General features: G+C 41.2%; 1 protein-coding gene across 1 annotated transcript in view; it reads right to left on the minus strand.

Annotated features, from left to right (window-relative positions):
* Positions 1 to 1,797: 1,797 nt before the first annotated feature.
* The window catches only part of SLC7A10 (solute carrier family 7 member 10), an 81,538-nt gene continuing 64,800 nt past the window's right edge, over positions 1,798 to 18,535 (minus strand). The window contains exons 4-11 of the mRNA XM_019492964.2: positions 18,094 to 18,219; positions 14,374 to 14,527; positions 12,772 to 12,895; positions 12,564 to 12,667; positions 11,096 to 11,192; positions 6,578 to 6,727; positions 5,963 to 6,140; positions 1,798 to 4,049 (exon numbers count right to left, since the gene is read on the minus strand). Of these exons, the coding sequence (XP_019348509.2) occupies positions 3,922 to 4,049; positions 5,963 to 6,140; positions 6,578 to 6,727; positions 11,096 to 11,192; positions 12,564 to 12,667; positions 12,772 to 12,895; positions 14,374 to 14,527; positions 18,094 to 18,219 (1,061 nt within the window). The 3' untranslated portion in view covers positions 1,798 to 3,921. The remainder of the gene's footprint in view (positions 4,050 to 5,962; positions 6,141 to 6,577; positions 6,728 to 11,095; positions 11,193 to 12,563; positions 12,668 to 12,771; positions 12,896 to 14,373; positions 14,528 to 18,093; positions 18,220 to 18,535) is intronic.

Below are 18,535 nucleotides of genomic sequence, written 5' to 3' on the forward strand. Positions count from 1 at the left end.
TGCTGGATTATTGCAGAAGCTAACATACCATGTACAAGAATTTTCTACAGTCACTGTAGCCCTATAAGTACCAATCTGAAAGAGACTTCAGATTCATTTTAAAACATTGTTTGACACCCTGTTCTTGACCTAGCTTTTTTTCTTAATTTTTCAAGATATCTTGTTATATGCCTTTAAAAACACCCTTGTTGGGTGGAAGGGCCTGGCCTGGCTAACGTACAGCTTCCAGGCAGGGCTGCTGCTACTGTAGCCCCCAGAGTCCTGATCCACTTCCCCAGTCTCCTGCTGGCTCCAGGCAGCAGGTAGGGAAGCAGCAGGAGTGGACCTGCAGCTGAGTGGGAGTACGGGGCTGGGGCTGGCTGCAGTGCAGAGCCCACGTCCAGGGAGGTGGCAGCAGCGCGGAGCTCGGGTGGGCAGGGTGTGGATGTGAGGGAGGGTGGGGGGTGTGGGGACTTCCCCCACACTCCCCTCCCCATAGCATGCAGCCCTGCAGGTGGTGGCAACAGCAGCAGCAGCAGGTAGGGTGCTCGGGGTGCAGGTGCCCTATGTGGCACGGTTCCAGCCACCACTGCACATTGCAGCGAAGGGCGCAGCCTCCACTGGGAAGTCTGTATCACCCGTGCTTCCTGCCACTCACATGCAGTCCCCACACTTGCACAGTACGGGAGAAAAGCCCCAGCGCTGGAGCTGGATGCCTTCCCTGTCCCCCAGGGGAAGGCTCCTGGGGCTTCCCTCCCATGCAGTGCAACCCCGGCAGGGAAGGCAGCTGGTTCCAGTGCGGGGGGCTGCGTGTGAGTAGCAGGGAGCACTGATGATACAGATGGCCCAGTGGAGGCTGCATCCCTTGCTGTGGTGTGCAGCGCTGGCCAGAGCTGCACCTTACTGGCGCCTGTGTGAACCCCCACTCACCCACACCCTGCCCCCACAACTCCCCACGTACACAACCCTCCAACATACCTTATGCCCCCCACCCACACACAGCCGCACCCCCTAAAAAAAACCCTACACCCCCATCTTACCCCACACACCCACAACCTACCATACACGCACCTGCACCCACACCCACATACACACCCCACCATACACCCCCCTCCCCACACAATATACAAAATTAAGCATTTATTTTTGAGTTGTTATGCAATCACCTCTATATATGCAACTCAAACACAAATCATTACAAAAAATATTTGTTGTAATAAACAAATGTTATAGCAAATATTTGACTTTTAGTGTATGATTTATTTTTTTTCTGCTTCTAAGATGGCAACCACCCCTCCCGAAAGGAGTATTTCTGGGGGGTAGGGGAAGGGGTTCCGGCAGCAAAGGTCAGGGTTTAAGGAGTGGGATTTCCAGTCCCAAGGTGACACAGGTGGGGCAACTGTCGAGGGGCGGGACTACCCATGTGGCTCTCAACAGCTCACCAAAACTCATTAAGTGGCCCTCCAGCCAAAATAATTGCCCGCCCCTGTTGTATGTTGTGGAACATGAGATGGTATGCTGGTTCTGTGTGCTGATTTTGGTGTCAGATACTGCATAAAGTAAAACCTAGCTTTCACAAAAGCTTTTTTTCTAAAGCAGAATGTGATGAAGAATATTGATCACTAAACAGCAGTGTTTATGATCACTAAACAGGGTGACAGAAACAGCTTTCAGATGAGCTCTATACATCAAAGATGGGCCCAAAGTAAAACACTGTTCCAAAATACCTTCATCTAAATTCCGCCGCCTGGTTTAAGTCCAAAATTATTTTAAAGTTTGAAAATGTACTGCAGTAAGACAAGATTTCAGCCAAACACATTTTAAAACTGAAGCAATTGGTCCTTTAATTCTGATTTTAGTTTCCTTAACCAAAGAAAACCCATGTGAAAGAATACCAGCAGTTACAGTATATTCTTAATACCCGTGCCTTTTCTCATTACAGCAGATTTGTCATTGAAAAGTTCTGCATAGCTTTAACTCCAGCCAAATTTCATATCTTTATTGTTAAAAAACAAACAAACCCATAAAACTTGACAATTACTGAACCTAATGTTATTGTTGATCCTGAACTATATTTAATTTGCCTGCTAGCCAGTAACATTATTGGGGAAAGTAATCTTCTTGAAATGTATGTCACAAGAGTGAATTTTAATCTAAAGAACATCAGAATCTTGGCCATACAAATCTTGACAGGCAAAGACAAGTAAACCAGGCATCACAATAGTAAACCAGTATAAACTGTTTTTTCCAGTAATGTGATGGGTATCCGGCCTATGTTGAAAATTTGACTTTGATTTGCAAACCTACCTATTTATATGATTATTTAAAATGTGGAGTCTCTCACTCGAGTATTGTTTGTATGTGTGTGTACTTCTCTAGCTAAATATATTTTAATCCTGCATTCTTTTTTTATATGAACCTGGTAATTGTAACTTGTGCTTCCTTTTTTTGTATCTACTATCTGGACAGTGTGGATATATATTTTTGAAATAAAAATATATTCTAAATGCCTATTCTGTTGGAAAGATGCTTTCCTTTATCTGGCCTCATATTTTGAGCCTCATCTTCAATGTATTGCAGAGAGTAATGCTGTAGTACACGACAAACTAAGAGACCAATGAACCCTTAATTTTTGTACCAAAGCCTTTAACATACAATAAAACATGATACCTGCAAAACTAACATTCATATGGCTATTGTAAAAACTAGAAAATGTAGTAATTTATATCAAAGGTAGCAACTATATCAAATCTATATCAAAGTATTGCTTAGAGCTATTCTATATTTTTGCATTTTCAAAAGATTCTTTGGTATAGAAATGGTCAGATTTGTACAGCTACAGCCACTATAAATTTATGAAATAAGCCAACTACTGATATCTTATGATATCAAATTTCTACAGCTATAAACATGCAAGACACTTTTTAAAGAGCATCTTATGGTAGAATAATTAAGGATTATAGCTTTTCTGAATACGGATGAAATGTGTTTACCTTCAAAGGCAATATGAGATTTTTGTTTGAAACATTAGAAATAAAGGAACAGATTATACTTTGATTCTTTTTTTCCATTATGCATTTCAATTTATGTTTAGAAGACTTTTTCTCTTTCTCCAATGACAATAGAACTGTACTAAATTTAGCCCGTATCTCCAGTTATTGTAATAATAAAGTTGTTCAGAATTCTTAATATGAAACCCAACTCCTTGTTTGCAGAAATGCTTGAGGACTGAAGTTACTTCAGCTCTTTTCTCAACTTCTCTTTATTATATTGTTGATGGCAGAATGATCATTGATCACATATAGCATAGAAACTACATGCAACTCCAGTGTACTATATGGAAGTACCTCAAATGTGCCTAGTTTTAACAACTGAATTTGCACATATTGAGACATGGCCATAACTTTGCTCTCATAGGTGTTTGGCTTTTGCACAGCTAAGTTTTTAGATTGTAACTTTAAATCATGTGGGACAAGGAGGACCTGAATCTGTACAGCTGAAGTCAATCCGAGTTTTATCATTGGCTTCCCTAGGAAGGAGCAGGGCTGAAGAGCCTTCCCTTGTTCCCCTGACTTAACCCTTTTATTTTCTTAATTGGAAGGTTCTTTAGGTTTGAAATGCTGTAGGTCTGTATGCCTTACAGCAGAACCATATGACTGCTGAGACTGGTAATTACAGACTTAGCTTACTGTTTCTCTGCTGAACTCCTTTGACTGAAATACAGTCAGAAAAAAACAACCAGCTCCATATTTTTATTTTTTTAAGGAAAAAAGCTAAATGCTAGGGATTGCTATAGAGGAGTAGCTCTTTTTATGGGCTTTACTATATGATTTCTAAAAACATATATTTTTTCTTTTCAAGGAAAAACCTTTTTTTCTTTTTTCTTTTTTGCAAAAATCACCATGTAAACAAAAAGCTACATCTGTCTTATAGAAATTCTCATTATTTCTTCAAGGTCTTCTCACTTTCTGGGAGCTGAGAATGAGTGTAAGGTAGATCCTCCTCTTCTGGCTCTCCCCCCTGAGGGTAGACGACAAAACACAGCTTCTGTCCCCAGTATGTCATGGATTCTATGAGGAACAAACACCCATGTTGTTAATGGGATTATTGTTGAAAGCATTCAAGTAATCTAGCCTTTTGATTGCTTAGCTTGTGAGCAAATATACTTCTAAACCTGTTTGAATAAGACCTAATGCAATGAGGCTGAACCAGTTAAACCACATTTATTACACTTTTCCATTTGAAATTAGGAATGAAATCATTTTCCCTTTAACATGGGTGGCTGAGATTTTCAAAACAGCCTAAGGAGTCAGGTACCCAACTCTTTAGTTTCCATTCATCTTAGATTTTTTTCTTTGAAAATCCCAGCCTTAATAAGAAATCAAATAAAAAAGAAAAATTATTAAAGACCTTGTTTCAGCTCAAATTTATGACCCATGTGTAATTTAATTTTTTTGAGTGGTGGTAGAACCTGGATTTCCTATTTTATGCATGTAAAATGATTACTGATATCGATCCATGTGGGAATCTTGCTGTCCATTGGGATGTGTGTGTGCAGTAGGCTGAGGAAAGGAGCAAATTCAAAAGCAGGGTGAGGAGGATAGGATTTGGTGAAGCTTATAGGTGCTCTACGTTTACTATTGTTTATTTAGGCAGTTAGACAGTTCCTGTGTTTGAAGTTACACTCCTGCATAAGTGCTTGGCTGGACCGTGGCCATGATGAGATGGCTGAATAAATGGAGGGAAGTGCAAGGTCAGGAGAAGAAAAATAACAATGTGCAGAGGGCTGAGCAGTACAGGCACCTCGGTGAACCAGCTGCAGTCACAGAAATGCAACTTACAGCTCCCTCCTGCTCCCTGGCCCTGAAAATGTGACTGACACAGTGCGCCCCATGGGGATGCAGCAAGAAACCTGGGCTGTCACTACCCATGGTAACAGTCTTAGAGCAGTCATTCCAGCAAAGCCCTATGTGAAATATATTCCTGGTGCACAAGCTCTAGAAACTTTGCTGAAGTCTAGAAAGTGGCATGCGAATGACAGCAGCCGCCCTGCACAAAGGATGGTAATTTCTTGCTGAGAAGAGTTACAAACCAAAGAAATATGTTTCTGGTTTCCAGGAAGTCTCATGCTCCCCACTTCTTTTCCTTGTAGCCTATCATTAATTTCTCTCCAGACCATCTATTGTTTCTGTTTCTTCATTTGCATTTCAGGGCCGGACTTCAGCATCCTTCCTTTCCATTTAAAAATCAAGCCCCAGAACCCCTGTGATCACACCTAGAAGCCTATTTCCTGCTGCACCGAGCATGGGTTCAGGGGCTGCAAATTGTGAGCCAGAGGCAGTTTCCCCATATTTAGACATATATACTCCACAAGCCCTCTGTGCTGGACAGTGCTGCCTTCATATGCTGTGACTCCTACAGCTAGTATAGCCACACTCCCCTGGCACTACAGACAGCTAATTAGCCCTGTCACTCACTAAAACTGGCGGCATGTTGCCGCTGGCTGAAAAAATAGCGGAAATGCTAATTAGCTATAAATGACACTGTTAATTAGCCCACCCCTGTGCTGTATGAATGCAACTGTACTGTTTCTGGTTTAGGAGACAGTCCACACAGGGATTAGTGTGGTGTGTTTGAGGGTGCTGTTGCCAGACATTTTTAAGTTTGCAGTGTACTTATGCTCTCCATTGTAAAGCCACACTTTTCTCATGCCATGTGCACCATTGCTTTTTGCTTCTCGATATGTATCATGTACTGGCATTAAACTGCTCTCATTCTTAGCAAATAATTGGAGTGATATTTATAAACTTCAATCAGCAAAATCCTACCCAAAGATCTCTGCCTAGCTGCTGAATAGAATTTGAATGTTGGTGAATCCCGTGAATGTAGCTGTGTGGGAGGGGAAGACCCGAGAGAATCCTACGTGTTTATGAACAAACAGTGGAACCGAGGAGGACGGTTGCAGATTGAAAGGTGTTCTTACCAATTAAATTATTTACACACTTTGGTTTATTTCTCCAGTACACGCCAAGAAAAAAAACTGGCACTCCAGTCATTATGATAATGAGTCCAATTCCACAGACGACTGGTTCAGAATATAAACTGAAGATCAACAGAAATGCCCAAAATATCAGGTAAGTGATTGGAACAAGGAGATTTACCTAAGAGAAGACAGAAGAGAAGAGCAGAACAGAACTGTACAGAATTATAAGAGCACTCTGCGAGATATACAAGGGTAGGAGGGCAGTGTTGCCTAATGGATAGGGCACAGTACTGGGATCCACAGACCGGTTTTCTATTCCCAGCCCAGCCAAAAGCCTGCTGTATAATAAGCTTCCCTGTTCTGTGCTTTGGATCTTCCTCCCACTCTTTGTCTGTTTTCTCTCTCAAACCACAAATGCTTTTGGACAGAGACTGTCTTGCTATCTGTCTGTGCAGCGCTAACACAACGGCGCTTCAGTCAGGCCCTCTAGGCATTTCCACAACACAAATAAGAACAATACTTTGGGTCTGAGAAGGGGCTTGCCATGACTCATGCATCCTTTACACTGTTAATGGGCAGAGTGCAGAACTAAGAAATTAGTTTAAATATTTTCACCTTGATAGGTCTGAAGATTTTGGGTTTCTTCCAACGTAAAACAATCAGGCCTATAATTGTCACTCCATAGCAGAGGTAGTTAATAAATGACACATAATTAATTAATGTGTATGTGTCTCCAACAAGCATGATAACAGCAGTAGCCGAACACTGGAAAAGAAAGAAGCATATTATTTCAGTCAGCACTGGAAATTTGTATAAAAGCAATAAAAAGAGGGGTGGGAAATCAAGCAGTTAAGCTTCTTTTATTTACATCTCATGCTGGGTGTTGCTGTTGACTCCTGCAGTTCTGTTTATTATATTAAAGCTGTGCCACAGAAACCTAGGATTGAATGGGGATCTGGAGTTATTTTGATTATGAGGATCTATAGTTCTGCTTATAAAGATGTATTGAGAATTTCCTAAAATGACTCTTCTAATTATGGTCATGTGCTAACAACTACTGTGAATGCTTGCACAGCTTTTCTTGCACAGGTTTTGCAAACACTGGTAGCCCAGTTTTCAAGGATTTTCACACCTATGCATGTACTAAATTGTTAGTTTGATTGCAGAGGTCATCTTTGAAAATGTCACTCCTGATACTGGCCTTAACTACATTTTGAAGACATGTTTGAAATAATGAACAGAGGGCCACAAAGTGAAAAGAAATGGCCTTGATACTCAAAAAAAGTAATATTGGTTGATAAGAGGTGCCTAGTAGATGTGATTCTTCCTTTTCTTTCTACAAAATGACTATACATTTTTAAAACCAAGTAGGTTCAACTGCTGTAGCTGTGGAGAGTCCTGAATTAACACTCCAGTGCTATCATGCTGATAGGAAAGAACAGGGTGAAGTGAATATCTGACCTCCACAGCAAGGACCTGATCCAAAGGGATTCCCAAATTAGCACGCAAGAATTTTGAGGGGAATGACACCAGACAAGGAGCTCACTGGCCATGGAGGCTCCTGTACCAGCTGTGCTGCTTCTGTGTGTATTGAGGTCTTTTCCTTTTCCTTCCTCTCCCTTCTGTCCTGCACAGCCTGGATACTAAGAATGTTTATAGCAATCTGCCCCTAGAGTAGACTAGTGATATTCTTTTCAGAAAGCAACGCAACATCTGGAACAAGCCAGAGCTGGAAAGCTGTCGGTACTCACTAACTACGTATTGTGCCAGCAACGTACAATCTCTGAGGAAATGCCTGAGCATGTCAGACACCTGCATCAGCTCTTTTCCAGCTTCTGCACTGCAGACAGGATATAGCCAGGTTATACACAGAGGCAAGAGGATACTAATGAGCAGAAAAACCACTGAATGTGCCTGGCTTTTAATTCCAGAACACTTTGGGGTCTAAGATGGAGCAACTATAATGCCCAACAATGGACTTTCTCGAATTCAGTGATTTTAATCATCCCACAGATTGTCCCCTGAATTAAGGCTTTGTTTTTCCTTTCCCATGAAGCCGATACAGATTTTCCTGTGTAGGTGTAACTACACTACAGAACAGAACACTTGCAGCGTATGCTTTTAATAGCTTCACTCTACCAATTTCTGATATGTTTGTTTTAAAAGCTGTTTAGCTTTATGACAAGAACTTCTGGCAAAGTTTAAGTTGTTATGAGAAAAGATGGATTTCTTGTAGACAGACATTCTGTGGTTAGTACCTTATTTTGTTCCAGGTGACCTGTATATAGTATGAAGAAGAAAAGCTTTATCCTTTTCTTTTTTTTTTTTCTTCAGCCAATAGTTCATCCTGCAGATGATCTAGATCATTAATCTTTTTATCATTAGCACTGTTTAGAAACTAGCTGATGGATAATGGAAATTTCCATGCATCTGCTTGCTTATTTGCACTTGCTTTGTTTCTGAATAATACTGTAATGCAAACAGACCTGGCTTACTATTCATGGGCTTGCTCCTGAGAGGTTCTGAATGCTTTCGCCTCCCATTGCCATCAGCTGGAGGTGAAGGTGTTAGGCTAGGACTACTTAGGTAGTTATATTGTGCTACCACTGACCCTCTCTTGATCGTGCTTTTACTTGCATTAATCAACACAGAGATGTGTTCTGTCACATGATTGTGTTTTTAGCTATAATAAATACTCATCCATTTGCAATATTATTCCCTAAAAATGCCATCATACTATAAAAAGTGTTCACTAGGACCCAGAGCTTAGTGTCCAATAAGACTCAGCACCTAAAATTGGATTCCAGAATTGTTCATGATGAGCCTGTGTGCTGTACTGACCTTTCTACCCTTTCCTGTTTGTTGTGACTCACTGATTTTGTAGCAAAGGCAGGGAGAACAAACATGCTGTGCTACAGGTACAGACAGTAATACTAGATAACTCTGTGCCTTGTTGTTCCACAGCTACTAATATAAGGCCCAAGGGAGATCTCATAGTCTTGGGAAGACTACAGCAAAGCTGGTAACTTGGAAAAGTTTAAAATAGGACAGCATTTATCTTATAGTCTTGCATTCCACATGTACCATGGCAGTCTGCTTTTCTATGGATGATGCCCAATATTACAAATAAGCATAGCTGACTATTTGGCTAGAAAATGATTGGCTGGCTTTGTGATAAAATCTCTAGTGCTGATGAAATGTCTTGTGTAGGCTGCACTGAAGTGGTCGGACGGTGGATATGCTGCTCAGGGAAGTTGTGGAATCTCCTTCATTTGAAGTGTTCAGGAAAAGGCTGGGTAGGCATTTGTCTAGAAGGCTACAGGAATAATGCATCCCGCATTTGTGCAGAGATTGAATTAGATGACCCTTGCAGTCCCTTCCAATCCTAGGATTCTATAAAGGAATAATTCCTGGGTAGGAGTAGTCAGCATGTTCCCCGTCAAGTTACCCAGTTGCCCCCTTTGTCATTTCAAAAAAATGAGGAGTACTTAAACTGGAGGTTGTATTTATTCCAGAGAAATATCCTGCTTGCTTATATGGGGACACACCAGTGCCATACAAAATGCTTGGCAACAGATCAAACACGTGGCACAATTTGAATCTTTACTGCACAAAGCACTGATTTACCTTGCCTTAAGCCTTTCTCTGTAAAACACTTTTAAATGGCTTGAACTCTCCTAATGTTGTAATATTAGCCACCTTATTTGGACAGTCCTTTTGCTAAGGAACAGTAAAAACAAGTTATCCTCAGAAATGTTAAGCAGGCCCCCCCTTAATGCATAGAGAGCCAGGATTAATTAGTAAAATCCTGATGCATTAATTAGCCTTCCCTAAAGGCTGACCTAATATGCTATTGGAACTGCTAACCGTGTATTATTTTTATATTACTATTCGTTAAGAAATTAATATTTCATGGAAACATTTAGAACATCCTGAGATGCATAAAAACCACCTCAAATGAGTAGTTAATATGCAGTGTTGGTTCTATAATTTGCACACTAATTTAATGGAAATGTTTTGAATAAACTGGGTAGCTAGCATGTGTCTGATTTATCAGGTCTGTTTTGCATGGGGAGCTTGCATAGACTGTGGCTATTTCAGAGTAACACTCACTGCTACTCAACATACTGTTTGAGCTGATATCTTTTCATGATCAAGGGATTTTGCTTCATCTGCATCACTAGAGCACAGCAACCCAATGTGAGTCCATTTTTTTTAAGACAGCACAGATTGTGGTGCAGTTCAACCAAAAAAGATTTGCAGATAATGTGTGTTATTTGTGTTATGGGGCATTAAGTCCTCTCTGTATGAATACTACTGCTGTTCAGCTACACCATGATTTTATGCAAACATAGAAGGTGCATGAGACTTATTGAGAAAAATATATCAGTAGGCTATGGCACAACTGTTATAGCTAGTTGTTCTCCCACGGGGACAAGCAGAACATAGGTAGTTAGTATGGGTGAAACCCTGGTTGCACTGTCAGAATATTTTCTTGCTTACTGCATGCAGTTATGGACTGAAATATGAGGAATTTTGCCTCTTGTACATGTTTTAAATAAAACATTAGTGCACCTTATATTCTAACTCTCTTCTTTTTATAGCACTATTCCACCCTTTGTTTTGGTAGTAACTTGTGCAACCCACTGCCATGAGATAATAATGCCGTGTGCATAAACAGAAAAAACAGGCAAACAAAAATCTTTCCTGTGTTGCCTCCTAATGTAACTGAGCTGCCCTCTTGTTCAGATCTCGTTACAGTGATTTTTCTCTCTTCCCTTTCTTTACAGGAGCAAGGTGAAGTCGAGACATCCTGATTCCTTGGAGAAGAAGTTATTAGTACAAAGCTATTGTTCAGCACAAAACATTGTTCAGCAGAGTAGCATTTTGCCCTGACCCTGGGGATCACTGTGGCTGTAGGCTTGGCAGCTGGCACTGACACTGCAGAGAACTACCTTGGAGAACTTTGTCCATATAAAAAAAAAAAATCCTGGAGCAGACAGCATTGGTAAAAGAACATGCATTTCTTTAAACAGAGAACTTCAGTTTGCAAACAAAGGTTTTTTGAAACTCTTAGTCTTATTCAAATCTAAGCAGGTTATGAGACATCACGAGAGAAAAAGTAAAACTTACACACACTAGAAGGGCAGGGATTGGTGTACAGTGTTTAACATGGATCATAGCAAGCAAGCTGGGCAAGTGACCTTCTCGCGCTCCAGAGAAACATAATCTGGAAAGAAGAGAAGGAACATTCAGTGTGTGTGCAATAGTAATTTCAATGCTTAGCTGTCTTATTTGTCCATTCCTAAGTGACTTGATCCAAAGCATATGGGAAACTTGCAGAGAGAGTTAAATTTCTAGTGCTCACTAATCTGAGACTTGAAACCAAGTGCTGTTCTGTTACAGACTGTGTGAGACCAGGGGAAATCACATAGCCCTAAAACCAAGGGATTAAGCACATAACTCCAGCAAAGTCTGTCATAACTCAGTTCCCTGTTTGTCAAATGGGGGTAATAGGACCTCCCTATGTACAGGAGTGCTAGGAGGATAAATGCATGAAAGACTGAGAAGGTTTTCAGGTACTATGGAATGGGTACTGTATAATTACTTAAGATAGATACCTAAAGGGATGGTTATTTCAATGCCTAATGGGCTTTGGATCTGGTCTACTACCCCTCAAGATTTGATTAAAAAAAAAAAATTATATATTTATAAATATTGTGATTGTGTTATACATTTTTAAATATGTTCAAATTGGTTAGGTTCAAATTTGTCATGATATTTGTGAGAACACCACAGTAAGGGACTTTGCTAAAATGTTAAAGAACTGAATTGCTATTAGAATTTGGTATTTTGCTTTCTTAAGGAGATAGGGTATTTCTATTAAATTAGAATTTAATATACGCAGGAAAAATGTTGATTCCTGTGACAGCAGTGCAAACTGAGAACAATTCCCCTAAAATAAATGGGCCTACTTTAGATATGTGCCTATGTAACTGAGAACACAATTTGTCCTTACAATCGGAGCTAAACGGAGCTTGGCTAGTGGCTACTGAAACTTTGGCCAGGGTAACATGGAGAGAATTACCCTGAGACTGGAACCTCAAGGCAAAAGTATGAATGAAACTGCCTCGGGGAACTGTGCATAAATTAACAGCTTTCCCAGGAAGAAAAGGCAGTGGATTGAAACCAGGATAACATTTCCCAGTTTAGGAGATTTACCTTGGCTCATGGGATTGTTTCACGTGACCCCAGCTTTATTTCTCGGGGGAAGCTTGTGTTTTCCCAGGAAAACCTGTTCATGTGTCCACAACCTATAATATTATAAAATTACATTGCCTACATATGGATGAATTATTTCAGTATAGCTGAATACCCTTTCAGTAGACCATAAGGGCTCTTTTGCAAGTGATTCTGCAATTCAGTGTTCTATTTACTGACTAAAATTGAGTAATTCCTAACTTAATGTATCTAACATGCCCAACAGCGAGATCATGTTCTATAACATCCAGAATATCCATCTAGTATTGCTTTAGCAAATGAAATTAAAACAGCCCCTCCCCAAATTAGATAATGTTCATAAAATTGTACTCCATCTAACCTTGATGAGGTAAAAAGGTATCCATTTATTCCTCCAAATGTAGATAGGGCCACTGAGACTGGCATAACCCAGGAAAAATAGCCCAGTAACTTTTCACCAAATGTCTAAAGCAACAGAAGGCAGAAAAACTGAAATACACTGAATACACTGCAAAGCACAAAACTGAAATTAAAATGTATTTTAGACATCCATGGAATGGTTTACTTACTACCGCCACAGCGTTGGAGGATAAGAGCTCTTGGGGTGACATGGCAGTGAAATATGCAATGTTGGTGAGCGTATACACAAATGTCACCAGAGGGATGGATATGAATATGGCACGAGGTAGGTTCCTAATGAGAGAATTAGGAGGGGTGATAAGAATTTGTATTTGCTTACAACTAAGCCATACCAACCCCCTACATTTTGGGGAAGTCTACACTCAGTTTTGTGGTGTAAACTTCTATTGCTGTATATAGCATAAGGAGACAGAGAGAGAGAGAGAATTCTGTTTCTCTCAATAGCTAGACATAGTCACTAGAACCATTATAAGATTTCATGTTCTGGTAGATGATAAACCCATATGTCACCATATTTAACCACAAATCTGAAGGTCAACAAATAGATTTATAATGTGCTGTGCTATAGATATCAGCTTCTGTTTTGTGAAGACCACATGCACATTTTCTGCAGGTGTATATCTACTTGAAAATTAAATTGGATGAAGGAAGAATTTAATTTACTTTCAAAGTGCACCAAGTCCTATTCGTAAGATAACTAACTAGACTAATAATGTACCATGAACAACGCACTGCTAGTTATTGAAAAATAATGGACTTGCCTTTTTCCCAGTCTCAGTTATTTAATAGATTTAGCTAAGTTACAGGAGCGTTCTATAAATGCAGAGAGCTTGCTTAGGGGCAGGCCTTTCATCCAAAGAAACAAGAAGGATTTTTGTTCTTCTCTGTCTGATACAGAAAAGATTATGGTTTTGCAAAGACTTGTTACAGGCAGTAGGGTTTTTTCCATGCTTTATTTTGGCAGTATAACTAACTTTCTTTTATTCCTCCCTCAAAAACTGCAGACCTGAAAAAATATTAGTATGAATTATTAATTATTATGAATAATTTTTCACGTTTAATTTGTACATTGACAGTACAATGCCCAATTCCCATTGGCAAACAGCACATTTAACTTCTTTCCTTTTTTTTCCGGATGCTCAGTTAGGGACATACTGCCTGATTTAGGTCAAAATTTGTCACGATTCACTCGGAAATTCTGGAGCTTTGTGAAAATGTTGGTTGCTTGAGACAGCCCCATATCTGGCTTCTTAACTCCCTCAGTCCTTCAAAGACTTATGAGAATGCATAACTTGATGTACATGCACATTTCATTGCTCAGATGAGTGATTTAAGCATCTGCACACATGTAGCAGTTTAGAGATCTTCTCTTGTTACCATTCAGAGTGAGATATACTTGAAATTCCTCTTTGTTCAATTGGCATAGGCTAGCGTGTATATGCTGAACATCTAGAGCTAACTAAAGATGCAAAAGCTGCCACCTGTATTTGTCATTCTACTTTTCCACCTCAGGCATTCTGACACATTTGAACTGTGGCTTCATGATGGCGGAGCTGGCTCTCTTCCAGGCTTAGCAAACATTGTGGTCTGCAGCAAACCTCATGCCAATCTCCTTGATACCTTTATTCCTTGAGTCAGAAGCTTACGTATAGACAGTCCTGCTGCAGCTTACTCTGTGAATGGTACCAATAGATTGATCCCAGATTCTTAGTACTTCAAAGCAACTGGGTAGGATGGAACTAAATACTTGCCTGCGGGGATCAACTAATTCTTCTGTTACATAATTCAAGAAGTTCCACCCACTGAATGCAAATGACCCTTGAAGAAAAGCTAATGCTAAATGCCCCACAGATGGAGTCATCCGAAAAGTGAATGCATTGGTTGGTGTCAGTTCTTCATAGTTTCCTATAGATAAAGCATAAGCAAAATGTTAAACCAGAATTGTAAAATACTACCTTGAGCAGGAGCACCACCTACACCAGGGGCACCAGGATGGAAGAAAAGTCTTTTCAAAGAATAGCAAACATCCTTCTTGCCTATATGTTTGCTAATACGAATCTTAGAATAGTGGTTCTCAACCAGCCTTGAGACTCCCTCAGGGATCCGGTGGCATGGGTGTCGCCACCACCACCAGGTAAAAATGCCTTATGCATCTGATGCAGAGCTGGGCTGGGAAGGGCAGCAGCATACAAGTCCTTTCCTACCTCATTAGTTTTCTGACTAACCTAAAGCAGCTCGTACTGCAGCCCTTCCTGGACTGGCTTCTCCCAGAAATGGAAGAGTGCAGGGCAGTTCCACAGCTCTGTTTCTGGGACGGGCTGTGGGACATCTGTGCTCTCCTGCCTCAGTAAAGTTCTCTGATAAGCCTAAAGCAGGCAGGAGAGTGCATGTGCATGTGGGCATGTGAGCCCTTCCTGCTCTGGCTGTCTGCCAGGTATGTGGGGCACTCTTTGCTGGTGGGGTGTCAGCAGCAGTACCCAGCTGAGAACAATTGGGATATGCTGGTCCTCAATTGGGGATACAGCCAAAATCAAAACAGTGGGGGAGAGTGCCCTGATTCTAAAAAGACTGAGAACCACTGTCTTAGATTATGCTTCCCTGTACTCTGAAAAACAGTTAGTGGGGAAAAAGAGGGAGGTGACTTATTATAAAGAGCTGAAGAAACACAAAAGCATACCACAGGGAAACATAAAGGAACTGTCAGGTATTAAAAAAACACAAGATTTCTGTAGATGCTGATGGGCTAAGGGAGCACTGCTGATGAAAGATAACTATCTGCCTTATTTTAGGGGATTGGATTTATCCTTAAATGTCAAATCTGTTATTTGATAAATTGGATTAATTAATAAAAAAGAAAAGAAAAAGAAAGTAAGCATTAACATCATACTTCCAGTGTTTCCTTTATATTCTCACAGAAAACTGTCCTGGGGATATATCCTTGGCTAGTCTGAGTAGCCACAGTTGCACTGACATTATTGCCACATAATGGGTGTGTCTACATGTGCAATTAATGTGAAGCAACAAACCCTGGAGTTTATTACTCCCAGGTGCACTGTTTGAATGTGCACCTGGGCCAACAGCATGTTGAGTTGAGTTGGAGCAGCCCTGGCTGGCAGGAGGCCCTAGGGGCCAGCCTGCCCGACTCAACTTTTTTTTTCTAAAAGAAATTTTTCATGTTCCAAGCCAAATCGGCCAAATCAAGTCCAAATCCATGAGTCATTCCAGAACCATAAGTGGCCCTATAACTACCAAACATCCTCCACCCCCACCAGGGGCTTCAGATATTTCCAACGTCTTTTGGTAGGCATCCTATATGCAGGCTCAAGCCCGAAAACGTGGGGTTTGGATGCCCCAAGTTTCACCTGCTCTCAGCCATATGGCTGTAGGAGCAAGTTAGGGAAGAGCCTCCCATTTCCATAAAGTGGGCTTTAAGCCCCAACACCTCAGCGGGCATTGAACCGTGCCAGAAGAAGTTATCCCCCAGGCTCTTAAGGAAAACTGCCTTCATGGGCCCAGACACATGGTGTTTCCTCTGGGAAAACCACCTTCTAGATTACTGCCCAACTCAACATGCGCCAGAGGGGCTGGCTGGGGCACGTGGGTACTTCAGTGTAGGGCTAGCTGGCAGGCAGCCCCCTCACTGAAGCATCCTCGTGCCCCAGGTAGCCATCTACATGTGTGCTGTTGAGGAGAAACCCCCCCCCCACAACAGGATAGTACTTGTATTTACAAGTAGTACCCTGCTGCGGAGTTTATTAGTTTACTCCAGCTTAATAGCCCTGCATGTGTAGACACTAAGATGTTTAATGTGCAGTTAATTAGTCTACTCCGCAGTAAACATTTTGTGTAGATGTGCCCAATTTGCATCATCCCCATTGACTTCAAAGGAACTGTGACTAGTTGCAACACCTACTACCTTAAGGTCTTCTCTCTGAACGGAGCAAGTGTTCATTCCACCCAGGAAACCCTATTTGGGGGAGGTAGAGTCTTTAAGGCTATTGAACTTCTACTGCCCAGAAAGCGAGGCCCTCCTATAATCATGTGTTAGTTTCTAACTACTCTTCCTGGTTTGCTGCAAATGGTGTGTTTTTCTGTTCTCCATGTGAGTTGTAATATACACTACATCAGGCCTTGTGTCCTGTGCTTTTCATTATGTTGCTGAATCAGGTATTTAAACTCCTACCTATTTTTTAAGCATGTGAGCACTGCAGACATTTAGATTAATCATGTGCTTAGAGCTAGGCAAGTGCTTAAGTAATGTGTTGATGTGAGACTTTGGTATCATTGCATATAGCATACATCCAAAGCAGTTGAAACCTGGAGAGGAGCATGTAGTTGATAAAATGTAACTCTACCAAGTAGGATATTTTTCAATATGTTAATTCAGTGCATTATATTTTTAAAAGCAGTTATTTTTGGGGGGAGTAACTTGTTCAAGATGCTCTGTCTTATTTCCCTTTGCTGTTGCCTGTCTGACAATACTGTGCTGTGTTATAGAGCATACTTCACTCTTGATCGTACCAGCATTTAGAAGAAATCCTGTAGTTTCAATGACTAATTAATATTTATTAATTATTTTCAGTTTAGTCACATATTTGTGTCAACCTTGCCCAGTGGCACTTTTTATGTCTTGCACAGCTGAGTGCCATTTGACCCAGCCTGAAACCTGCCATGAGACCGCATTCAGCAACAAACAATTTCTTTAAATCCAAGTTGTTGGGTGAGTACGTTGTCAGCAATGGAAGCAAAATAATTCAGACTAGAAACAGATGTCACTCAATGGAGTGGATCAGCTGTGCCATGATATGTCATGGCACAACTGAGTTGCTTCACTGGGTGAAATGCATGTCTCCGCTTGTCCTGCCCTTGACAGCATGGGACAAGGGGCAACGTAATCTCCCCACATTCCCTGCTGCCCTAGACCTGTGCCGTGGGTTTGGGGCAGTGGGGAAAAGTGCTTCCGTACTCAGCTAGCTCCACAGGGCTTGCTGGGTGGGGGGCAGTTTTGCTTTCCCTGCTGTCCTAGGCCCACGGGTCTGGAGCTATGGGAAAAGCAAGGCTTTCCCCCAGCCAGTGCCACAGGGCTGGCTGAGCAGGGAAGCACTTTTCCCTACTCCCAGACCCACAGCACAGGGCTATGGCAGTGGGGAAAGCACCACGAGGTAATAGATGTCTGTCACAAGACAGCAGCAGACTCTATTACTACCTTTTGTTGCAGCACTGATTTTTCCTATCGTGTGGAACAACAAAGGGTATGGCAATCTATATGCTCAGCATTTCCTCAGCATTTGTGCCGCCTTAAAAATTTTTAAGGCGGCACAAATAAGACTGCATATGGTGTCTGTTTCCACCCTCAGAATTTTTCCTTGCCTGTTTATAATTAGAAAAGAGTAGGTTTGGTACAATAGGCTTTCCTAGGAGAATTTAATTTCAACAGTAGTACTGTACCAGTGTTTAGGCTCTGTGAGTACCTTTGAAGATCTGTATGAAGCCCACAACAATGATAAGGGCCAAGGCTAGCAGTTTTCCTGCTGTAAATATATCTTGGATGCGAGTTGCCCATCGAACACTGGAGCTATTCACCCAGGTCAGGAGTACTAGAGAGCAGAAAACTTTATTTAGTGGAACAAAACAACACATTTAAGAACATAGATTTAAAACATGCTAAAAAACACAGACAGACTACTAGTTTCCTGCTACCAAAACAGGTGGAATTCTAGCCTGGGCTTATAACGGGGAAGCTACCAACTTCAGAGAGGAGCATGCCAGGAGGTCTCCCAGACCTGCCCATAAGGTCAGTTGTTCAGAGAGACTTTGTGGATTCAGGATTCATCTCTTTTCAGTCTGGTTAAGTTTTCTTTGGACTTTTAGTGACTCATTAAAAACTGGTGGCATTTAATATCTTCTACACAT

Source organism: Alligator mississippiensis, chromosome 10, assembly GCF_030867095.1.
Source record: "Alligator mississippiensis isolate rAllMis1 chromosome 10, rAllMis1, whole genome shotgun sequence".
Taxonomy (NCBI): Eukaryota; Metazoa; Chordata; order Crocodylia; family Alligatoridae; genus Alligator; species Alligator mississippiensis.